Source organism: Hippoglossus stenolepis, chromosome 18 (assembly GCF_022539355.2).
Source record: "Hippoglossus stenolepis isolate QCI-W04-F060 chromosome 18, HSTE1.2, whole genome shotgun sequence".
NCBI lineage: Eukaryota > Metazoa > Chordata > Actinopteri > Pleuronectiformes > Pleuronectidae > Hippoglossus > Hippoglossus stenolepis.
This window is the reverse complement of record NC_061500.1, coordinates 17,263,708-17,289,693: the sequence shown is the minus strand read 5'-3', so window position 1 is coordinate 17,289,693 and position 25,986 is coordinate 17,263,708. Positions and strand designations below refer to the sequence as shown.

The 25,986-nt window shown below is 41.6% G+C and overlaps 1 protein-coding gene across 2 annotated transcripts in view; it reads right to left on the bottom strand.

The window, feature by feature from the left end:
• Nucleotides 1-365: 365 nt before the first annotated feature.
• Nucleotides 366-25,986, bottom strand: part of ap3b1a (adaptor related protein complex 3 subunit beta 1a) — a 56,929-nt gene continuing 31,308 nt past the window's right edge. For both annotated transcript variants that reach the window (XM_035184983.2, XM_035184982.2), the window contains exons 21-27: nt 25,339-25,387; nt 23,816-23,922; nt 15,323-15,551; nt 11,317-11,401; nt 10,581-10,678; nt 8,805-8,943; nt 366-1,401 (exon numbers count right to left, since the gene is read on the bottom strand). In XM_035184983.2, coding sequence (XP_035040874.2) covers nt 1,248-1,401; nt 8,805-8,943; nt 10,581-10,678; nt 11,317-11,401; nt 15,323-15,551; nt 23,816-23,922; nt 25,339-25,387 — 861 coding nt within the window. In that variant the 3' untranslated portion in view covers nt 366-1,247. The remainder of the gene's footprint in view (nt 1,402-8,804; nt 8,944-10,580; nt 10,679-11,316; nt 11,402-15,322; nt 15,552-23,815; nt 23,923-25,338; nt 25,388-25,986) is intronic.

Sequence of the window (25,986 nt, the reverse complement as noted above, 5' to 3'; positions counted from 1 at the left end):
TCTTGGAGACATGTTTGGACCATGAGCTGTTTTTAAAGGACACAAGACAGTGGCTCAGGATGTAGAGCGGGTTGTCCACTAACCAGAAGGTTGGCAGTTTGATTCCAAGATAGTGAAACCTCACTCACACACCGCTTTGTGTGAAAGATAAAGTGCTGCCAAAAGATGCACTATTTGAATGTGTGTGTGTGAATGGGTGAATGGCAAAAGTGAGTGCATTGGTTTATACTTCAGCCATTTGGCAGAGTTCACCATTAACGTTCTTGTGTTTCAGCCACACTCAGCTAAATGATGATATATCACAGCACCGACACTAAATACACCCAGAGCGTTACCAGCAGCAAGACACAAAGAAAAAAGTTCAGTAAGTTCACTTTTTTATTGTTCAGCAAATGCGATACAAATAAAAAGACCTTGTCGTTTTACGTCTAATCTACATGTTTGGTATTCTAAATAACATTATGTTCATGTGAAAGGCACTTTGACGAATGTGATTTTCGGGCAGTTTTAAAGTTGGAATGTAAAACTATAACACGAACAGAGACTAGTTTGGTTTACAAAGGCTTATAAATGTACGACAATGTTCACTTGGGTTGGCACTGCTACTCTGCTTCTCTTGGCACTAGAAAACTATATTCATCAATGGCTCAGGCACAAATATCAATACAGTCGGACATTGACGCTTCAGATTTCTTTGTGGAGCATCTTGATTTGTAAAGAGAATAAACAGGGCCTGAGTTCTTGGCCTGTAGCGTTGTAACGTAGTGAACTCCACAATATTTCTGGGTAATAATTTACCCTTGGTAAGAACCGCAAACGGTATGAATTCTTCTGAGATGAACGACCAGTTGGTGTGACATTCTCTTGACGGAGGAGTGTCATGTTTATGAAGGACAAAGTTGGACGAACAGAAATAGTTGAGGGCAGTGTCCCCGTTTTTAAAAAGGTAATATCACATGTATGATGCCTTATGTGTGTTTTAAAGGGGATCAACACTGAATTCAAGAATGTCACAAAGTTATTCCCGTGGTTCAGGACAATCCTTTCCAAAGTAACAGACCAGAAAAATAAGAATCGCTGATCGCTCATTCTGTGTGAGCGCACAAGTTCAAGCTCTAGCTCTTCAGTCTCAGGATTTCAGACGACTAAATCGTCCCAAACCACAGAAATATAATGTATGAAATATTTTTATTACGTTTTCTCCCCCTTTACCTTTACTACAAGAACCTGGCAGGGGGGGGGGTGCTCTATGCTTGGGCGAGGGCTTGTTTGAGGTCTCGGAGCAACATGGACGCCATGACGCTCTTTTCTGTGTTGATCGTAAGAAGGGCACAGGAGGACTCCTTCATCTCCAGCGACACCAGGACCAGGGCTCCACTGCTGACCGTCCGCCCAGCAAACCTGCAGGGGAACGAGATCAGATTCATCAGATTCCAGGGCAAACATGTACTGTGGGAGCTGTGGCCTTATGGTGAATGTTGAAAGATTTCACTGGAACTACCTCCTACCAAAGAAATAGTCCCAACAAAAATGCTTCTTAAGTAACAGGGACACAGTTTCTGGAAATGCATTCGATGCTGGAAGAACCACAAAAAAATTCCTTTCACCTCTTTTGTATTTATGGATACATGTCAGTGAGAGATATCTAAAACCAATAATTATCATGGTTAGATGTCACTAGACTTAATTACGAAATACGTTTCCATCCACCTGTCAGACTCATTTAAGGGGGATTCATTTGCAAAAGTCAAAATTTGAAAAAAAAAACACTTCCATCATCTTGGTTGAAGCAAATAGGTTTCGTGAAAATGGAAAAGTACATTTCAGCCATTTATCATTAGTGGACAGATTGATGATGACGGCTGGTGTATTTGAAAATAAAAACAAGGAAATGTACTTTTCACTACTTAAGCAGAATGAGACTAATTTGTACATTATCTTTAATGATTTCTACAACGCATTTAATATCTCCGCCAAGCAGGTTATGTTTTTATCTGCTATTTTTTGTTAGTTAGCAGGATTACGCAAAAACCACTTGAACAATTTCCATGATATTTTGTGGACCAAGACAACATTTTAGTGGGTATCTGGACCTGTGGGCGGATCTTGGATTTTTTTCCCACTTTCTTTAAAATGGCGAGATTGGGTGTTGATTAGAATATTTCATGGATCTTTATGAAAAAAAAAACAATACATGTTTTGGAGACTGATAATTATGAGTGTGTGAAATTTGGTGTAAATACAAATAAAAATCTGAATCACTGAATTTAAATCTGGTTTCATAAGGGGACTGTTGGGCCTTGGCGGAGGTATGAACTCCCACTCTTGTGAAATTGTGTTTATATTCTTATTGTACAGAAAATTAGATGAGATAAAAGTGATGATTTCTACTTTGTTTTGCTACCAACATGTTCCCTTTTTCAATTCAACAAACAGAATTAACATAAAAACACAGAAGTGAAGCCAGTGACTACTATATTATTGAACAGCTAAACATCAAGCAGCTTAAAAATAGAGATAAATGTGTTGGCCAGCCATGGACCTTTGCACTTAACTCACATTTCTCACCTCCTCCCATAAATCCTCACATTAGAAAATTCTCTAACATCTCACACCTTGTAATTACCCTAAATTAGGGAGAGAGACAAAGGAGGAAAAACGATGTGACAGGAAATATAGAGAGTGAAGCAACAGACAGTCTATTATTCCAACTGACTAAAGAGCCATTAGGGGTGAGACACGCCCTTCATGCCAGTCAATCAGAATTTAGCCTGTTTTTATGGACTGTGGGTGTCTATGAGTGTGTGGGAGCCTTGGGACTGGGATGGGGGATGCCCCGTCCCACCAGCTCCCTCTGGGCCATCGCTAGAATTCTCAGTCCCCCCCGTTTCCTTGGATACCGTCCCACCGGACCAGGGGCAGATCTGGGTGCACATGGTCCCCATTGAGAGTGCTAACAAGAGGCAGACAGGGGCTATGACCCACTGTGACCCTCTTTGAGGGTGACAGAGCCGAACTGGGCCCCCTCTCCCGCTCCCCTCTGGCCCTTTGCATCTCGGAGCCTCACGTGGCTAACTCCCAGCCATCTGCCTCCATTTAGCACTACATCCCTGCAACAAAGACCCCCCGTGGCAGCCCGCTTAGGCCTGACAAACAGCCCACAAAGAGCCCCACTTAGGCCTGACTAAAGCTGGTGAAGAGGCCCCGCAGGACGGCCTGTGGACAGGCGCTGTCACGAGAGCCCCGCAACCCTGTGCTGCGCGATGGGAGCGACCAGCACGTCCACCAATTAGCACGCACAAGTTAAAGATGGGGACGGGAGGGTGGGGGCGCGGAGGGTACACGCATGCACAATGACTCTGTGCTGGCTCACAAACCCAGTGTGTCTGGGTGTGTCTCTGGGGAGCTGCTAAATTACCATCAACAGAGGGGAGGGAGTTTATCAGCGAGCTCTCAGGGAGAAGAGAGAGAGTCCTCCTCAGGCTTAATTAAAATATTAGCCACTTCAGCAGGAAACACAAGCCATTCAAGAAGAGGATTAATTTCTCTGAGAAACACCAACTCTTTGCTCGGCTCTCGCTTCTTTAAATTATTCAGGGGTTGTGTATTATTCTGAATGACTAACTGCAGAAAAATCCAGGATGTGCTTCATTCAAACCTTTAAAACCCACAGCCCAAAATAATCCTGTTTTTCCTGTCTTCATTTACATGTTAGTTTCAACACACAATCATAAACATGCACGCTAGTGTCCAGCTCCCACAGCCCCCCTCTCGCCCCCACTGTCCCCAGCTTAAGGTGTCTATGTGGTCCCTGTGGCTTTGCTAATGGATTTAGGATATAAATCTATCATTTACTCAGCCAGTTAACACTAGCCTGAGGCTGCTTTCATTTCGTCTCAGGAGACGCTGCTGTGGGCATTTGTTCATGTGATGGAATAAGAGCGAGTCAAAGAAACCGGAGCGTGTTGTGATTGTGTTTGATTTCCAAGCGCATTTCCTTTGAATATTTCTACTTTGCTGTTGGTGCGCGGCCAAACGCAGAGACCGGCTCCACGTCACGGAAAGGTCTAACACGACATCAGTGCATTTTTAAGGACGAGATGGGAAAGATTAAGGACAACCGAGGCCTTAAACGGGTCATTGGTATTCTCCTGCACTCTTCACATACTGGGCTAAACACTGGATTAATTGCAGTGTATGGAAAGAAAAGCAAAGCATAACCCCTGGACTTAGAGCAGGCGGATTGGCATCGATCGGCAGGGCTGCGGCTAAGCATCACTCTCCAATTATCTGTGATTCTCCTCAGTGCAGAGAGCCTGTGTGTGCCATCTGCCTCCCCTCCACCCTGCCACTGCAAACACAAAGTGGGCTTCACCTTTGCATTCACCCTCACACCGAGACGACACGGGCCGCTGATGATTCGGCCCAGCAACCAAGAATGCAGGAGAACACGATCCCACTGCATCTCGAGAAAACGCTCAGCCATGTTTTATCATTCTCTGGAAACGATTAAAGCGCATCATGTTTTCACTTAAATCGGAAACTCGGAAAAGGCTGAGGGCAATTGTGGGGCGGCTGAAGCTGGACGCTATTGTCCCATCCTGGTTCTCGGCCAGGTGGACAAGTGGAAGAGCGTCCTTCAACTGACTGGTCAGCGAGGCCAGAGCAGAGCCGAACACAAGCGACCAGGCTCAGAGCAGGCAGATGGCCAGAGCCATTAGCCCCAATTACAACCAGGCACCCTTCACACATCTCCAGAGCTCGGCCATACGGACACACAGACGGACATGAGAGGTATAGAGGACGTATGGACGACAGAGGCTGAAGAAGAACAGGGACCAGTTGGGAGGAGGAGATGAGAATTTAACTCAAGGGCTTGAGGAAAACACATCACCGATAACTGAGATAAACATGTTGCATCTTCATTGTTGTCTGAAAAGAACCCACATTACATCAGTTTCATGGTGCATTTCGTATCATCTGAAGATAGATCATGTGCCACAGTGTCTGCTAAGCAATCTATAATGGAGAGACCAGACATTTAATTAGTCAGGTTACAAATGACACTCAATTAAATGTTAAATAGGAACAAGAATTCAACTTCACTGAAAAGAGGAAAATTCACAGTGTTTAAAGAAACATAATTTAATTATATCAAAGTGTAAAGAGAAAGCATAGCTTATAAATCAAGGGGTACAGTTTTTTTTTTTTTAAATTAGACTCTAACCAGAGGGATTGGCAATGCATGCAAAATTCGATCAAATTTGCTTTCAAACGGACTGAAAAATAGAGCACATTTATTCTATTCCGCCTGTTTAGACATAAACAAGAACAGCGTTGTCTACATTTGCTTTCCTGCTTGATTTATTGCCATCCTCCTTTCCAGCAATCAATTTCTGTGTTTCTGTGGCATCCCCCTCCGCTCGCCCCGGCGCCTGTTTGGGGAAAAGCAGTGCTGCACCCTGCTGATAAACAAGGGGAGTGCAGGGATGCAGTGGTGCAGAGGGGGGAGGCAGGCTGTCGCTTTGTTCAACCGAACCTGTGTCGTACACGGAGCTGCAGTCAATAACACTAGGTCAGTTTTGAAGCACACTTATCATTCAAAGGCTTCTTATTGAAATACCATCCATTCTACACTAAACCCAAACTCCCACTCCTGTGAGTACACAGGTACTTTGTGTGATCTTATCAGGGAGGCCTGGATGGAGGTCACCTCTCTCGTCATTAGACATGAAGAGAGAGGTGACCTCCACAATAAGCTCTCAGTGGGTGTATCCGATCAGATCGATCAGCCTGTTATTCAAAGTATATGCGGCAGCAATACGCAACAGTGACCGTGATCGAAGTAATTACAGGGCCCTGAAAGGATTAGCTGATTAATTCAACAGTCAATTGTTATTAAGCAGAAAAAATGTCAAACAATCTCTGGATCTCAAATTTTCTAAAAACATAACTATTTGTTGCTTTTCCCTGTTTCATATTTGATTTTTTTTTTGTATTTATTTTTATATTTTGGTCACAGGACAAAAACTGAGGATGTCCCTACTGGACCTTGATTTCTCACTTTTGTCTGATATTAATGATAAAAAAACAACAATCAAAAGATAATAATCCTTGTAATCTTGTTCTCTAAGACTAGTATTTAGATCAACAGTAGGAAAGAGGAAGATGTAGTTTAAATAAAAGCCATGATGATGAATGGTAAATCTAAATGGAAAACTGTTCCCAAACAAAAACAGGCTGACAGAATGAACAAACCTCAAAGCATCGGGCTGTAAAGTGAAAAGAGCCTAATGTTGCTTTGAAATGACTTACATGACTCATTTAGCTAAACTGTTGGGGATTAAGGTTCTGTCTATCAATGAATTGTTGCAGCTCTAATCATAACACAACTAGAATTGCACTAAGTAGAGTCCATACCTTCACTAACAAATTTTAATTCACTAGATTCAGATTTCTATCTAGGTCTGCACCATATTGCACACATATTGATTTCAGTCTAAATATTCAAGATTTTCAACCTTAAATCATTCTCTTAGAAATTATTCTCACAATATTAAAGAATGAGAAAAACTATATTGGATCCGCCCCCTAATCCAGATCCGAGGTCTGGTGGTAATCCGTCCCAGGGTTTTAGCTCAATCACGCTAACTAACAAACAAACATACAAATTGGAAGCCGTAATAAAGTCAGTAAATTATTTGATCACCTTAAATTAAATATCCAGAACCAGCACAGCCAATGGCACCGAATCTAAACCATAGATGGACAGATGTAGAGGAACCTCTGGATAAATGACACATAAAAGCACCAAATCATGCTTTCTTCGCATTTCTCAAAGACAAGGCTGTCAAACCCACTGCTTTCAGTCTGAGGAGACAAACACTGAGGATTTTTTCAGTGAGTAACTCCATCATTTCCAATAAGTGGCATGGACACAACCGGACAATATGAGAGTGTCTTTATTATTAGAAGACTACAGGGTAACATTGGGAGACTGTCGTCCTCTTTAGCCATCACTGAAGCAGGAGGGAGATTGATGGCCTGGAGTCATTTGAGTTATTGGTTATTCTGAATGAAGTATGGGCTTATTGGATGCCAGCTTCTCCCACTGGCTCACATTGATCTCCTCTCACTCTTTCAGCTCTCTGTGCCCTTGTGCTGTGGTCTCCTTATCCCCCCACCCACTCTGACTTCCTCGCTGTCCCAGTCTCCTACATCCTCTAATTCAAGCTAAATCTATAAAGAAATTATCACCAAAGACGAACGGAAAGAGACAGACAAGCAGGAGGAGGACAGATTGTGGCGCGAAGGGATGGAGTGAAAGACAAAGAGGAAGTGAAAGAGAGACAGCGGCGTGGAGGGAGAGACAGATGGGGGGTGGGGTGCAGAGATGAGGCGAGAGAGAGACCGAGAGAGAGCGAGAGCAGGAAACAGAGGGAGAGAGGGAGGTGTAATTATCTATCAGGTGTTCGGGTGTGCGTGACAGAGGAGGAAGCTCATTAGCACACTCTGTGTACACCAATTACACAGCCAGGCTTCTCAGGGCATTCCCCTGGCATGTGTGTGTGAGGGTGATCAGGAACACAGGCACTTTCACTCTCTGATACACGCACATGCACCGTTTGACTAAACTCCACGTAAAGCGCAATTATGACTGGCACATGTAGCCAGGACCATTCATCTTACCGCTCTCTGACACGGGAAACAAAGTCCATGTATAAAATTATCGGTGACTCTCGGAACAGCGTCAAAGTGTGATCTTTGTTTTTACTATTTCTCCTGATGCGAGGGTTTGTTCATCAATCTTGCTCCTGCTGACACACATATCTCTAGGGTTGCGGTTGAGTTTGCATGCAATGAAATAAGTTTACACTTTTATTTTCTATTATTTATTAACTTCCATTATTGTATTTCGCACACTTGTATGTGTGTTATTGCCCCTCAGTATCTTCCATGATTTGCATGTACTCTGGTCTTCCTTGAAAGTGAGATCCTCGCAGGATTTAGCTGATTTAATAAAAGTATAATTTGATATTTACTTCAGACTGTGATATATAATATGTAATATCATACAAAAACAATGTGTTTATCAAAAACAAAATGGGCTTTGTATAAAGAGTATAGCTTCACAGTGGGCTGAGGCCTAATGTTAATGCCACACTACATCACACCTTTGTGCTGGAAGATGGATTTTGCTTGGACTGAGCCAGGCTACAAGACTGCCCATGTTTTCAGTCTTTATGTTAAGTTAAGATAACAAACTGTGGATCACAAACATACCAAGACCAAGGGAAACTAATTGAATGTAGAATATTCAATTCCTCATCCGTTTTCATTTGATAACCGAACAGAACTAATTTTACTGAATTGTGTCATTCACTGGGAAATCATCCCTCCTTTCCTTATTGCTCTGTGGGTGAACCGTTCCAATAGATGACAGGAAATAGTAAATCTCTTAGTGTGAAATGCTTGTCAAGACATGGACAAAGCATCACATACTTCACTTCAAGCTGCACATCATCTACATAACAGTAACCTGGATAATAAAATGCAGTCAGATAACTAATACAGTATATTTTAGCAATTTTGTCCTTGGAAAACCACGTATCTCCAAGACATCAGCTTTTCATACATTATTTCCCCCCATCTATTTATTTCTTATCTATTTTAAATGATTTATTTGAAGAAAGAAAATGTTCCCAATCCATAAAGTTACACTAATGATCCCAGTGAGGAACAGTCACAATATATATAATTAACTTCGCCATGACCAAAACACAACACATTTCTGGACATCTCACCTGTGGACGTTGTTCTGGCTGGACGACACCACCCCGACGTTGGCCGCAGACAGGACATGCTTGCTGATGGCCTGGCTGGAGGTGTTTGCTGTTGCCATGGTGATGGTTTCCGAAGTCTCATTCATGCCCAGGAGCTTACCTGAGGAGATGCAAAAACATTTAACCACAAAAAACAGAGACCTACATGAACAGAGGCTAAATTCAGTTACGACTGTAAATTGAATGTATTTGCAGAGTTTAAATCAAGACCAAATATATGCTTGAGTGCTTGTATTATCATGAAAATAATTACAACTCCTGATTTCTGGGCTGACACTAACAGAACAAGTTAAAATAGCATTTAATCATTCATAAAATCGGAAAAGCAAACAAAATGGTGCATCTATCAGTAATGCAAATAAAGTTTAAAAAAAATGACAGTGTTCTTATCAATGAGCAAGAATTTATTTAAAAAAAAAGAATGGAGATAAATGTGCACAGGTTTGGTAGAAATAAAAGAGGTCTTAAAGGCAAATATGATGAAAACCTGTTCAATGAAAGAATTCATTAACTTCACTCAATTGCTACAATGTGGCACCGTGCTCGAGAGAAAAGGGTCCAGCAAGGCAACTTGTTCTTCTCTGTTCAATCCACTTTTGTCTGAGTGCCAGTTGTATTCAGCAGAGCTCGGAACACAGTGAATGCAGATTAATTAAGGCGGAACCAGCATTTAGAAGGCACTTAAAGGGCACACTGATGGCTGAGATATGAGTGCGCTCTCGGCTCTCAATGGCTGCCGCAGCGCGTAAGCTCTACAGGTGTGTGTGCTTGTGCTTTGGAGGTTTGTTTTGGAAATACCATTAAGTGCCTCATAAGAAGAAAGCAATTTGCTCTAATGAGTTACGGGTGAGGAAATGTTTAGAGGCAGGCTCGGATTTTATTTTATTTCTTTGTAGAAATCATTTGTGAAAACTGCAGACAATAAAGAAGAAAAACATGACGGTGTAAATATAAGATTTAAAGGGAGATTGTGTGAAAAATATATTTTTATATCTGTAACAATTCTATCACCTATATTTTTTCTCTCATGGTAAACAAATCCCATTTCAAAGAACAATCAATTGATTTAAAAAATATATCGTCAGATCGTCAATAGCCTGATAACATTTAATTATCTACGCCATAAAGCTCCATTGTCGTTGAAACACAGTTTAAAACATGTAAATGAACCAGAAGTAACATTGAGCGACATGTTCCTTCATTACCAGAGCTGAACTGATCAATCTACCAGCCAATTATAACCTCCGCCAAGGAGATCTCATCAAATTGTGGTGTGGATCCAGGTCAGGGGGCGGGAAAGGACACTTTCCAACAGAGTCGTTGATTTCTCAGAGAAACTCATGGATCATGGAGTGTGTGAAATTTGTTGCAGATCCAAATAAAAATCTGAATCTAGTGAATTTAAATGTGGTTTCATAAAAGGGACTGTTGGGACTATGCAGAGTCTACTGAGTGACATTCTAGCTGCACATATTTCAGTATCATGCAGATTGTGGGCTGATGACAAGAAACTAACACTCAGATATGCCAAGGCAGGTTTGAGGTTAGAGTATTAGGCTATTTACATTACATATTTCTGTTAAAAACAAATTCCTGTCTTGATGTTTCTGCCACTTTCTAGCAAGTAAATTATATTTGATAAAAGCAACGAACAGGTCAGAACAGGTCCTGTGATTTTGAATTGGTACAGTTCCAGTTAATATTGAGTAATAATGACGATCTTTAATTTGAACTCACCCTGCTCCTTACAGAAGTCCTCTTCTGTCATGGTACTGGGCATAAACAGCTCTCCTACAGCCGGCTGGATGGACACACTGAACTGGTCCTCCTTGGTGCTGAGGGAGAAAAGACAGGAGTACAGGAATAGTGATGTATTTATAGAATATCTAACATAAAAGGGGTAATGAGGATTCTTGTAATTTATGACTTGATTTTCTGTATTTACAACTCATCTTAATCTGGATGAATACACAACAACACGTGTCGTATAGTGTTTGTGAGTGTGTGTGTGTTTATGCTTTGTTTGTGTATGAAATGTTTCTCTTCTGATTGCTTTGCAAACCACGCTCTGTGAATGGCATTTTGGGCCGGATTGATTCCCCCATCCCGAACAGATTTTCTGATAAGGTTATTGATCGGCTGAGCAGCGGTGCCAATGGCATTCAGCAGGTTGATTTGGGCTGGGGCTGATTACTGCAGGAATAATTGTTATCCCAGTGAACCGGGATCAATTGTGGCTGATGTCTCACCTGGGAGTGCTGGCACAGAGCGGGTAGGAAAAGGAGAATTAACAAAGAACAAGAGAAGAGAGAAAACAAATGGACTTAAGAGAAACATAAAGGAGATGTGATGGTGGAGACAGAAAGAGATGTGTAGCAGAGGGTACCAAGTGAAAAAGATGTACACCTGAAAAATCTGAGAGGGAAAAAAACAAACACCTGACTTGAAATGAGCGGATGTCAGGTCGTCTTACCACAACTGGAAGTTGGCTGCTTGCGTCGAGTCGCTGAAGTCAACACCCATGGAAACCGTCACTGAGGCCTCTGGCTCCAGTCGCTCTGAACATGGAAAAGAGGGGAGGAAAGGAGAAAAGGAAGAGTGAGTGACAAGGGCACAGTGTGCATCGCGTTGGAGGGATGGAGCTGCAAAGGGAGAGGGGGGGAGGCAGAGGGGGGAGGGCAGCAGCAGAGTGGAACAGACAGGCATCCACAGCACTTGTGTTTTCTACTTCACAAAGCAAGGCCACCGTGTGTGAGAAATCCATCCTTCAATCTCATTCCCCACACCTCCAGCATCAGGAAGAAAAAAAAAAAACACATGAAGGACTAGCATATTTCCAAAACTACAGGCTTGTCAAAGAGAGCATCAGCATCAAGAGAGACGCGGTAAGGGAGATGGACGGAGTGGGAGAAACGCCAGTTCGAAAAGAGAGTTAAGTAAAGCCAAAAAACGCTGAAGAGGGAGTCTGGACAGCTGAATGCCACAGGAGGAGGACGGGGAGGAGGAGGGTGGGGGGGGGAGGTTAAGGATGGGAAGAACACAGACAGACAGAAACATCCTCCACGCTCCCCCAGTCGGCCTGTGTTTCTCTCTCCGTGGAGCAGGGCTATCTTACTCTATAACTCTTTCTAAAGCCGGTGCAGAGCAGATAGGAGGCTCCAGAGGAAACCCTCTGAAAACAGAGCCATCATGGACTCACTCCTAATCGAGCCATCACAGCTTCTCTCACACTGTCTTTGTTACTACTCCCTGGTCTTCTGTGTCAATATATAAACTACAAGATAAACAATTTGGAATGTCATCTGAAGTCAAAAGTGTTTCAAGAATAAATGTGAAGATTCAACAAGGGGCTAAAGACCTTTGTTCAAACTGTAAACCAACAATCATTCTTCTTTTGCTATTTCAATGTTAGTTCTAAAATAGTGAGTCACACTGCAGTCAATTCAGAATCTGCTGAGTCTCCTGCGCTGCTTTCAGAAAGGAGTTATGCAATCTGGTTTATGAACTCGGGTCTTACTGTCACATTTTTGATCATTTCCATCACTTATTTATCACAGTCTTCTACTCACCTTGTACTGTAGTTTAAGAACAGTGTATTTTAGAAAAGATATACAGGCTGTCAATCAGACAGGCTTTGAGTGAAAAGTTTCTATATTATCAACATCCCCAAAATGTCTAATAATCCCTTATTAGAAAGAAAAACTGTGTGTGCAAAGTGCACAACTACTGTTAGTGTGGTGCATCAAACGAAGCTGGAGGTGAGTCTGTAAACTGTGATAGATGTTAACAATAGATAAATGTATCTCTTAATTTTCATTTCCAACAGTTACAGGCTGTATCATAATGTTTCTTTCTCTGTCAGACCTCTTGCAACGTCACTGGGATTACATTGGTGAGTACAATATTATTATTTCAAATAGAAATGATGGTCAACTAAAAGCCCTGTTGTAATAACCTGGAATTCTCCTTTAAAACACAGAAAACTCACATAGCTAATAAACTCTGTCAGGTTAAGTTTTTACCTCTGTCAACTTGTTGGTTTGTTTGGGTTTCAGCAGGATTATGCAGGAACAACAAATCAGATTTATTGGAAACTTGTTGAAAGGATGGGTCATGGGCCAAGACAGAACCCATTCAACTTTTGGGATGGATCCAAAAGAAAAGGGGGCGGATCCTGACGTTTTTCTTTTTTCATTTTCACCCATTTCCAAGCAAATACTGCATGGTTCTCAATGAAAAAGATAATCAGGCATATTTAGAGGTCTGATAAAATGAGTGTATGCTATTTGCTAAATCATTAAGCAGATTTAAATCTGGTTTCATAAGGGGACTCCTCCTCATTTTGGTGTAGAATGTATTAAAGGTAGAGGACGTGCTCATTTTAAACAGTCAAATTATGTGTTCAATAGCCATTAACACGGTGACGAGCAGCACTGGGAAGTTCGGCACCTCGTAGATGCACAGTGCAATATTTCTTATTAAATACAAACCTGTATGTGTTATCCCTTATCTAACACACAACACAACATAAAGCTTTGTCTGTATTCATCGTCTGCAACTTATCCAAATCAACTCCAGCCGCACGCTCACAGTAGCCGGGCTCAATCGATCCAAATTAGCCACTGTTTGGCTGCTTGAGTTCCTTCAATGCCCAATCAATCCCCTGCAATTGACAGTTTTAATGTGCTCCACCGCACACTGCCCGGCTGTGTGTGTGTGTGTGTGTGTGTGTGTGTGTGTGTGTGTGTGTGTGTGTGTGTGTGTGTGTGTGTGTGTGTGTGTGTGTGTGTGTGTGTGTGTGTGTAAATCTTGCGGGAGCACTGCTCTCAGCCTTATATTATACTCAGTGTAACGATCATACCGCAGTGTGACAACAAATATGAAGTCTGTGTCCGTCGGCCCTGATCGATACTAACGAACAGGGATTAGCTGAATAGGGATTGGGCTATTTGCTGGGCTGACAGCAATCAGGTTTATAGGTTTTTTATAAACACAATAATCATTTAATATCTGCCTGAAAAACCATCATAGTAAAGGCAGAGCTCCATTGTGGAGGAAAGGGAGAAACTTCAAATTGAAATAAATGTGATTGTTTACATTACACGGGAGGGGAAGAAAATGTGTTGTGTCATGACTTAAATCCAAAAAATACACAACTGAGGTCATGCTGGAGTTTGACCCACTTGTCACCCAACATTTATGAGGTCTGACACTAAGTCAATAATAACAGTCCAGTGGCATTTTATAAAATAAAGAGAGGAAATGAGATTATGTGGGAGCTCTACAGCCAAAAAATACACAACTAACAATCATATTATATCTGTTTAAATAGGAACTTGACAACACAGAGATAAAAGATCAAATATCACCACTGGATTCCTATTGCTCATTTTAATTTATTTACTTATTCTAGATAGAGTTTAGTCAAGGGGTAATGTGAAGTAGTGCTTAGTGATATGCAGATATGCTGCTTATACCAAGGAAACTATCGCTTTCAGAAAGAAACACATATCTCTAAACTGTTCATCTTCAAATTTTGAATAACCAGGGGACCAGTGCTCTGTAGAAGCAGCGGCTGGGACTCATCAATGTAAGTGACGTTGTAGATTACAACGGGCAAAAACATCGGGCAATCTCTTTGTGCAGCAGTGGTGGTGCAGCTTCAAGGTTCTGTGGACTGGAGTCCTGCAGTCAGTCTTTACTTGCTGCAGCTCAATTACAGCAGTTCACTTTTACGGTTTCGAAAGAAAGCAGCAACCAGTATCACCACAAACCAAGCAAACAGCCCAATCCAAACAGTCATGTTTAGAACAGGCAATGTGCTAATTCTTAAAAAAGAAACACCGGGTACTGAAACACCGGGTACTGTTTTTATTGACAAACAATATTTGAAGTGGAGTAAATGCTGCCATTGCTGGGGACTATTTTCAGTGGCGGATTCATACACTTATTTTTAAAACTCCAGTTAGTATCGACAGCAGGGGGAACATGGATGTGGGCTGGACTCAGAATAAACTACATCGCCCATGTTCATGATAATGAATTAACATGTTACCTGGTGCTACAGTGTGGCTCATTGATGTATTTTTAATAGTTTACATTGAGGACACAACTTTAGTATAGAGGAATGACAAACATCAGCATTTTTGCTTCATAAAGGAAATTATTAGTATAACTTGTTTTCATGGGAAAATATAAGAAAAATGTATGAATATCATGAGTCTTATCCCTGAATGTTAAATTTGCTGGCAATATCTGACTTTTAGCTGTGGTAATAATAATATTCATGAAAATATTTCCAAATATGGAAATATGACTGTAGAAGATTTTATTCATGCTGCACACTTGAGTGAGTGAGTTACAAGGACCAGTGGTGATCAGAATCTCAACAACACAAATGAATATGTGAGGACACAACCCCTCTGTCTTTTTGCTGAGGGAACAGTGGATTCATTCGGACGTGCATCACCTGTACTCACCGATGGTGTTGAAGCAGTGGATGTTCAGGCTGGCAGGGTTTCTGTCTCCTATATGGATCTCCTCCAGGCTGTGATCCGAGCTGTTGGTCAGTACGACCTGCACCGCCACCATACTGGGCTGGTACAGACAAGGCTGCCTGGGGAAGTGGTACTTGGCTGAGAGACCCTTTCCCGTCATGTGGTGAAGCAGCTCATAGGTTGTCACAGGGCCGAAAGATGGAGTGGTGACCTGAAAAAAGGCATGAAAAACAGGGAGTGGGTTTTGTGCGGTAGTTGGGCAAACAAACAATGCTGAATCAAACTTCTTGATAATCATATATGATCATCGTTATGGTCATTAAAAGCTGTGATTGACCCATGAAGTATTAACCACTGCTGACAAAAGCAGGCTGAGACCAGTAGTGGAGACGGAAGTATTAAAAAACCAGACATACAGAACATTGCACAGGAGCTCAGCGCTCTCCACATCAACACAATATCCAGGGACGCCTTGTGCATTACAGTGCAAATGCATCCACACAAGAGAACAGATTAATACAAGAATCCCCGCTCTTTCCATCACATATATTCATGCAATTCATTGTGTCCAATCAGCAGCCAGAATGCAGCACTTTTCTGTGGCGAGGGACAGAACGTTGGCTGATAAAACCTCCACCACCACCCCTCCCTTCATTAACTCTGTAGGGTAAAGAGGGGCCCATTTAAGAAATGTTCCAAATCAGCTTAGTTAGATGGAAATGGGGCTGGATGCTCGGTCGAACCCGGCTGAATAAAAACAAGCTCTAATGAATAGAAGCACAAGTGCCTGCATGCGCCAAACCTGCCACTCGCAGCCCTTTTTAAAAAGGGGCTTTTACCCTTTCAGAGGCAGGAAACTACATTACCTCTGAGAGGTGTGGAAAAGAAAGGTGGTGGAGGTGGTGTATTTCTTTTCTCGTAAAATATTTTTTAAATTCTCATCACTCCGATGAATCTGGTTCACACTTGGTGGCGTTCGTTTTTTTTTCCACTTGACAGTGGCACCTGTCAGCTCTTGTAAGACAGACTGGGTCGGCCCCCACAATGCAACACAACAACACGCTGTATAAATATATGAGAATATTCCCATAATAGGCATAAACTTGAGGCATGCCTCTGCCGTACCAATACAAATCATCACAAAAGTACACCAAGCATGTGTAGCTTCTTCTTTCTTCAGTAAGAGTCAGAGAGGTCCTTCTGTTTTGAGTGGCAGCACTAATTAGTTTTAAACACCAGGATGGATAACGCCGTTTCACACCCTCTAAAACACTTAGCACCCGAGTGTACTCACACTCCGACACAGGGCCAACACATCCTGGTGCAAATGAGCATGAGTTAAGAGAAAAATATATATAATAAAATCAGTTCTCAGTGCCAAATATAATTTTTTTTCACAGAAGTAGAAAAAACAAAAGAACAAAGTGGTGGGCAAAAATAATAAGACATATCATGAAGTTGTACATTAAAATCAACAGGCAGTAGTATAAGAACAGTTCCTGTTAACAACAGACTTCAGGAAGAGGCGATGTGTTAAGTAATTACGCTAATTGAATATGACTAAGTATATAACATGAAGAAACACAGTGGAAACATGCAGCCATGATGGTACGGCTCACAGTGTTGAGTGGTGTCAGTGCGTGTTGTTTTGTTGAAGCTGAATGTACCACCCCCCCCTGTTCTGACTCGGGTGAGAAATGTTCGAGGCGTCCTCAGACTTGTCGTGTAGCGAGTGAGGATGAAAAATCGGTTTGACGTACAAGACATGTCGCAGAGACGAGGATTCAGCGCGCTCATTTTGGAGGGTGAGATTGTTGAGCGGAGATCGAACGCTCGCCATCACTGTACTGTGGCAGCGAGACAAGAATAAAGCAACAGGTTTCATAATTTAATGATCTAAACAACTGTAAAGCATGAAACACTTGCACTAACTTACACTCACTAACACTGAGGTGATAAGATCAGAGTCTTCTTTAATATTATCATTATTACTTTGTCAAATATTTACTGACCTAATCATGAAACCAGAGAATGTTGCTTATTAAGGTTTGGTTCTTGTATTGGCTACCAGGGACATGACCTGAGGGGAACACACTACGTTATCAAGCGGAACCAGATAAACCAGCCAATCCAGGACAGTTTTTCCAACACTCTTGGCAAAGTTATGCACTCGCCAAAAGCCAACATAGTTTTTTAGTAATCAGTTTGAATTTATTTTTTTACAAGGAATGCTAAAGTACATCAACAAAGAACCTCTGTCAATAACTTCAGATTGACAGGTAGATACATGACAGAAAATGATAAAACAAATATTGTTTATTAGATTATTTGTTATAGTCAGTAAATACTTTGAAAATGGATGTTATATGTATAACCTAAGCTTGATAAAGCTTATTCCGATTTAAAATGTAAAGTTTTATGCAGTTTATTATACGTTTTTAATGCAATATGGAAAGTATTTTTTTAAATGTCTTTTCTAATAATTCATCATGATGGATGACTTACGTGAGCAAGATTTTTAATTCAATTGAATTTTATTTACATAGCTTCAAATCCCAACATACATTGTCTCAAGGCACTTTATATAGAAACATCAACTCCTTAAAATCCTGTAAAGAGAAACCCAACAGAAGTTTAAATGGTTTGAAGCAGTGGCCAAATTTGTAACAACCAAAGCCACGATATGATAATTTTACCTCCCTGGACCTTGCATTTCACATCATGCAACTCAATAGGATCTTTCATTTTGCCTTCCTTGCCTGTTGCATGCCCAAATCTTTGAAACTCTACACCCCCTGGTTGTAATATTTGTTTCCTCTGAAATATTTTAAGCCTCTAAGACTATTATGTGTAAAATAGTGAAATACACCTTTAATATTAACCCATGGCTGCAAAGTTCCCATTTCAAATGTTGAGTCCTGTGTAACTCCAAAAGTAATGTATATCCATTTTCTCAAATCTACAGTCTATCAAAACTTCCCTTTCTCTAAATGACCTAACCTATTTATGAATGCATTGTCGTTTATTAGGTACACCCTGCTAAATATAATACAGAATAATACAAGAGTGCTGCAATATAACCTCCTTTCACAGAGGTTATAATGTCACTCAATCACTTTTTGTTGAAACTGTTTTAAAGATTCACATGATTTTATCATTTTATGCACCCCATGTATATCAATGGGGATATAGGCTAAATACTGTAACAGAAACACTTCTCTAAATGATGCAACATAGGCTTGAGGTGAGTTCAGGTGTCATACTGGCACCAGCATTTAACAAAGAGTAAACTACAGGCAGCGTAAGTCGTATCAGACACAGAATAAACCCAATCAACAACATTATCTCTTCATCTCCTTGACAGACTAGCAGTGTCTCCTGTGCCCAGACCCGGCACAGTGCCTGCGGAGGAGGTCAAACAAACATTTGTCGCTGTGCTGTAACGCCACTACGCCCTCGCGAGCGCCCGTCACGCCACCGGCAGCCTGCAAATTTATTGGGCCACTTTTGGATGTGTCAGAGCAGTCGGTGTCGATAAAGCTGGCCGTAATGTTTGCCACCCCATCACAACGGAGATTTACCTCCCTGACAGACACATCCTGCTTCAAGGTCCTGTCTTGTCGGCGCGCCCCGAGCAGGAGGCAGCGACATGAGTAGAGGGGGGGGGGCGGCAGGGACAGGACAAGGCTTCAAACTGCTTATTATCACCAATTTGACACAGCGGACAGTTAAAGCCTGACACGAGAGCCCACACAAGCCCCTTCACCCTTCCATCCATTGTTGTCTTGTTGCGAAGCACGAGACCATAACACCTCAAGTGTAAATAAGAGAATAAGAGGGATGTAACCTTGACTTCTCTTGTCAGTCCCTCTTTCTGTTTTTTTCCTCCCTTTGGCTCCCCTGGACAGGAAAGAGGGAGGTGACAATGAGGGAGGAAGTTGATTGAGAGGCTCTATTATGCATCAACTTAAAGGAAGCCCCTGTGATGGATGACACAGACACCAGTCACCTTCAGAGCCCGGACGCTACGTTCCCGACATCCTCTCTGGCAAATGACCTGAAAATCCCGCTGACATATTCAAAAAAGGCTAACCGGAGCAAGGCAGCCTTGTGCCGTGTGCACAAGAAGGCCAATTTAACAGAGCGGGGTGCGGGGAGTACAGAGATGTATGGACATATATTGAAAATCCATTTCTGGTTTTCAGACACCGTCTGCCTCCAAAAGCAGGGACAGGATTTCATTATGCTCTACAAGAGTTGTGTGGATGAAGGTAGGGACATGTGTTTGACTTTAGGGCCTAATTGTTCCCTTCAGTCAGAAGATGACAATTAATTGAGGGGCATCACAAAGACCTTGACAGCAAATTGAATTAAATAAATGTTACTACAGCCTTCTAAAACTACTTTAATGTAACAAGAAGTCTCTCCAGCGCATGAAGACAGAGGTTAGTTCATTTACGCTAATTTGTTGGCAAATTAGATGTTCCAAAATGATTAATTTTGAAATTTTCCATTAAAGAACATTAGCAATAATAGAGGACTGTTATTCAGAAACAGTAGCGTCCTTCCTCTGGCTTTGCAAGACTTCTTAACAAAGTGACAACACTTTTTTGTATTAGCATGATATTCACTATAGCTGCAACTGCTTTTTACATCTATTATCGATTATTTGCTGATTATTTTCTCACTTAATTAACGAATCATTTTGTTATAAAATTATTGTATTAATAATGATAATGCCCAAAAACTATTATTAAGTTATTCAAGTTACCATCAGACTAAGAAAATCTGGATATATTCATTTTTGAGAAGCTGTAACAAATGATTGTTTTGCCTATGAATCACAGGTTCATTATTCTTGTTGCTCTTGTTAATCACTACCAGTCTGATAAAAATATATCTTTTACGTCTCTTCTACTACATTTCATGTCTTTTTTCCCCAAATCTAAATCAGTAATCCATCATTTTGTTTATTTCAAGAAAATTCTTGAACACGTCAATTTCACCAGAAAACAATGAACTATACTGGCAGATTTATTTTCACTTATGTTAGAAAAATGACTAATGGAATTGTAACCTCTTTATAATTATGTGATGGATACACATACAGAGACAAGAAACCTGCGCTCACATATTTACTGAAACTAGTTAATAAGAAAGAGATGTTGCAACACCTGCATTAAAACACAAATATTTCCCAAATAGCTGCGTAGGCCGCAGCACTGACTGGCTATTTCCGTGTGGGCATTTATTCCTATTTAAGAGGCAATCTCTGCAGTTTGAGTGGCAGCGGGAGGTTTGGAGGGCAGGGGCTGCTATATTCGTGGCACTCGGGGTCCTTCTGCTGATTCATAATTAGACGTGAACCCAGAGCGCCCACTACGGGGGAGGTCAGAGGGGTGAGGAGGGAGACGGGGGAGGAGGAGGGGGTGAGCTGGTGCCCGCCTGATGGACACCAAATGAACAAATTATGATGGCCCCCTCTGGGCGTGATGGGGTCAAACACCCTGCGCCCCGCCGCTGACAGTTCAATTTCCCCCCAACGCAGTCCCATTCGCTGACTGCTAATTATGAATGAAAAGTTATCAGCCTCAGCCACCCCGCCGCACACACGGACAGGGGACGGAAGAGGTTTGGGGAGGGGGGGGAATTTAAGAGGCATTTGTGAGAGATCCTAATGTCAAAATGTTATTAGAGAGAGCCGTAGCATGCAGAAACCGGGGAGAGGAGGAGGAGACAGAGGAGGAGGTGGGTCAAAGACAGTGACCAGGGTTAATCTAAATGCCTTTGATAACCATGCAGTAATTCTCTAAAAGGGCCCGAGCGCTCAGCTGAGACAGACTCGCTGCCTCTGTGGGCAGATTGCTGAGAAATAGAAATGACACTGGGACCAGCGTGCGTGTGCGTGTGCCTGTGTGTGTGTGTGTGTGTGTGTGAGAGAGCTTATATGTAAGCGTGTGCATGTGGAGAGGAGGGGCGTGTGTGAATAAAGGTGAGGTTATTTACCCTTGTCTATGAATCCCGATGCCCATCATGTATTTATGCATAGAATTGACTCTAAATCAGATGTTGATGTGCAAAAAGTTCCCTGCTCTAATCTGCATTTCTATTCTCTATTACTCCCTGGCCTTCACCTGAGGAGGAGGAGGAGGAGGAGGAGGGCGACTAACAACTAACTTGCGCTGCATAAACGCTGGCATGAGAGCAGCTGTCAATCATACTGACTGACAGGCGGGCAGGACTGACGAGCAGACTCAGAATTTAGAGTAACTGGCCACTCGACAGTGTGGAGGCCGCTCACGCTCTGCAGCAGCGGCTACACATTCATCTACATGCATGCAAACAAACTATTCACAATTAGAAGTGAATACGTAGAAAAATCAGTTACTTTGAAAGCATCATTAGCATGAAGCTGCCCAACACCCACAAGTTTACATGAAGCTTTTACTCCTCCATACTTTTACTTAAAGCTCTTCAACTACTTATTAGTTTCTTATCCTTCTGACAGAGTCAAGCTGTTCATTACTTCTTCCAGTCTTTATGCTAAGATAAATAAACTGGCTGTTGGCTGCAGTTTCATAATAACCCTTCAAAGGTGACAGTGGTGTCAATATTCTCATCTAACTCTTGGCAAGAATGAGATAAATTCTCCCCCCCGAAAATAAATTGTAATTGCTTCAATATGTAGAAGTACTTCTACTCCTACTGCTCTTTGAGCCATAATATCTATTAATTGTGGCATTATTTTCAGATTACCCTCCAGAACACTGATAGGAGGGAGTGAATTTAGCTAATGACACCATTAATGACTCATTATTTGAATGATTTTGTATGGCACTCTATGGAGCCAGAGATTATTTGGAAGCCAGACTCTGCTGGCCCTCTGTGGTATTGCACTGTAAAGCACTTCCGTCTTGTCTTTACTTATCAGACACAGAAGCTAAGTCTGTTTTTAATGTACAGTCATTTCTACTGTGACTTCTCTTTAGACATGGCACCTATTGAATGTCTGTGTCCCGCAAGATGGATCTTGCCTCTGTTGCAGTTTCTCTTCCTGTTTTTCAACTGTACAAAGGCCGCCATGCGTTGCTCTTTTTTTGCCTCTTAGACAAATATGAGATCTGCACTACATACTACGACAAAATATGAAATGTTAATCTCTGTTTTGATGCAAGATGCAGAGACTGAAGAAGCAGCATTTATCCTATCATCCATCCATCTGTTATCGATATCGTTTATCCTGTAAGGGACGCAGGGGCTGTAGCCAATCTGAGCTGACAATGGGCGAGAGGAGGGGCACACCCTGGACAGGTTGCCAGCGTATCGTAGGGCCAAGCAGCATTTAATGCTCATCAAAATATTGGTACAAACTTAATTTGAAACACACACTGTGAAACGTGTATGTGAGAACAAAGCCATTACCTGGTAAATCTCAGACCTAAAATATCACATTTCCCAGTCTCACATTACAACCAAAAATGTGTATTTAGGACCTAAACTGTATGTTGATTAATGAATGAGTCATGAAGAGTAATTTTGATAATCAGTTAACTGTTTAATTTCTTTGTTGTAGATACAGATCATTTGGGTTTTGTACTGTTCTTTGGAGAAAACAATTACATTTTATAGTAGTAATAAGTGATAATATTAAGTAATTTTTCAGTTTTCTCACATTTATTTTTAACAAATAAATCTATATTTATATACAAAGCAGAAGACATTCAACTAAATTCAACTAAATTCTAAAATAAAGGCTCTTTTGTGTGCATGCTGAAAAAACAGATTCACACATCAATATTGTGATTGAAACTTGTAGCCTTTTCTGATTTGAGATCTTCAAACAGCAGAGGCACCACAGACCTGACCGTGAAACACAAAATAGATACAGCAACGGCAGAAAGAATGGTCTGGACATTTCCCTCCCGGGGGAAACGACAAGATATAAAATACACTGAACGTGCAGAGCCGCTCACATGCTGAAGAGAGAAAGGAGCCGTCACACTAGGAAAGGTCAACCATCAGATATACACAACACGGAGACACAAGGGACCCAACATCTGACAGAGAGATATGGAGGGTGACAGAGAGGAGAGATGAGAGAGAGTGAGAGAGAGAAGCGGAGAGAGAGAGAAACGGAGCGGGTGGACTTATATGACACGCAGAAATAGAGTTCAAGGGTGTGGAAGAGCAAAAGACTGTGAGGGTGAGAAAGACAGACTATAAGAGATACAGGAAACAGGCGGAGCAGTTGTACCGTCCTGACTGGCTATAAATATAAGAAGGCAGAAAAGGTCAATAGTTGGCATCTGGAGCAGAAATGTTCCTCAAGGGAGAGAGGCTCATTTCACCATCTCATATACTGCTCGGCTGTTCCGTCAGTGTCAGGCAGAAAGGGACAATTGACTCTCCACACATGCTGATGGAGGAAATGTCATCCTGTGTGTTTCTAATGCAGACACACACCAGTAGACTAACCTGTATGTCGGGGGAAACGTTGGAGAGGGACAGGCCTTCGAGGTCGGACAGCAGGCTCGAGGAGAGGACTGCGGACTTTGGTGCATTGGTGGTCGCTGCCGGAGAAACTGAAGAACCCAAAGAAAACAAAGGCTCAAGACAGACACTTTTTAAGCCTTCTACAGCTACAATACAGCTTCGGCACACGTTGCCATATACCACTGTGTCTTTTTTGATACTGCCACTGGTGAGCGCCAAAGGCTTTTTGGGTACAACCTTTAAAAAAACTGCAGCACAGTTTTAAAGCTGTAGGAGCCTTTTGATTTCAATATTTTCAGTTTGTTTTAGTATGATCTCGATTAATTTAAGAATTAAATTGATTTATACGAAAGGTTTTAGGATTGTGTATTTGGTTATTTTACCCATTAATACAGCTTAGACAACTAAATTGATAAAAGCTGATTCATTTTAACAAGTGTATGTTTTGTGTTGCGTTATAAGACCGAAGATCTAGTTATTGGCCATCTTGAAATTAAGTACTGTTGTTATAGCTGTTGCCTCAGATAAGATATCATCATATTATGAACATTACTGTTCGACTCCCAATTGTTTGTAAGATTACAAAAAAGCAGCTTGAGTCACAAAGGCTTGAGGTTTAAATTCATGCGATACGTCTCTCGTTTAATGATACATTTATTATTTACAATGTAAATTAAGGTGTATAAATAATACAAAATTATATAAATAAATTATTAATTTATAAATAGTTATAAATAATATGTCTGAAAACGTTTTTGCCAGCATGATACACTAAATGACTGCGTAGCCTGACACAGAATGAGGAGCAGGAGTTGTTGTTTGCACACCACTGTTCATATGGGGGCACTGATTATTATTACAACATGATACAAGGTCAGGTATTGAATTTCACATGAGCCCCATATTTGCATTGTTAACAAAGAAAGAAAAAAACCTGTAAAACGTTTGATGTAAACTATAAAAGGGAAACATTTTCATCGAGGTGTCACACATTTTCGTCTACCCCTGCCCTCTCAAGTTGTTGTGGCATTTGAATTTATTGTTGTAACCTCTTTAGTGCATTTATGTACACATTAAGCAGACATGGAGAAACACCGGCCTTTATTCAGTGCTGCACATCTGGCCATGTGACAAAAATAAGCCTAATATTCACTCTCATATTAGCTCGTTTTTGGGCTAAAGAGAAAACTTTCTGGGTCAGCAGCACATAGATGCTTCCTCATTAAGAGTTTGTCAACTTCCTCTGTCTTCTCATGTTATTTATCAGAGCTTTTTCACTGCATGCTGCTGATAAAAATGGGGTTTGTAAACAGAATTTGAAAAACAGAAAACCTAATCAACAAACTGAACCAGATTTAAGACTGGAGCTGCCGAGTTGAGCGGTAATTCTTTGTAAATTTGTCATGATAGGTGACCCCTTTACATCACACATTTCTCACTACGCCTCAAAACTACAACCCTCTGCTGAAGTGGTTATTTTGATAAATGTTTTTAGCGAAACTCACAGTCATCAAGATCCAGTAGAGAGACTTCCTTCTTGGACTTCCCTTCCACCTGAAAGGCAGACAACAGGAGAGGATGTAAGGAAATAGGACCAGGCAGAAAAATGACACCTCAAAAGAAGAGTACTCAAGTTGAGTGTTGTGCTGTTCCGTGTATGAAATGTCTCAATTTCGCCGACAGTCTCTCAAAATCACGACACATTCATCCCAAAACCGGGCACTCCACATTTATATGTAACATGTCTGAAATTTCCGATGGCCAGTCATGCACAGTGTCGCGTCACAACCGATTCACGCCGCCTCATGCGACTGAGCCGGGCTTGTCAGGTGTTGACTTGTGGGAATTGCAACACACGCCTCTATCTCGCACCACAACCGGCCCAATAAAAATGCATTTATACATACGAGTGCTTTTATCACCCTTTCTCCACACCCCCCTAACCAACCAGGGCGTCATTCACGTCACATAAAGAACCATAAAATTCCACTCTGCATACTCCGGGCCGAGCAGACGGCACGAAAAAAAGACAACGGGACAGATGAGGGACTGAGGAATGAGAGAGAAAACAAACAATAAAAGTTAGAGTCCGTATCTTATCAGATCTTCTCTGATTGACGCCTGGTGGTGGTAATAGAGACGGAAACCTTGTT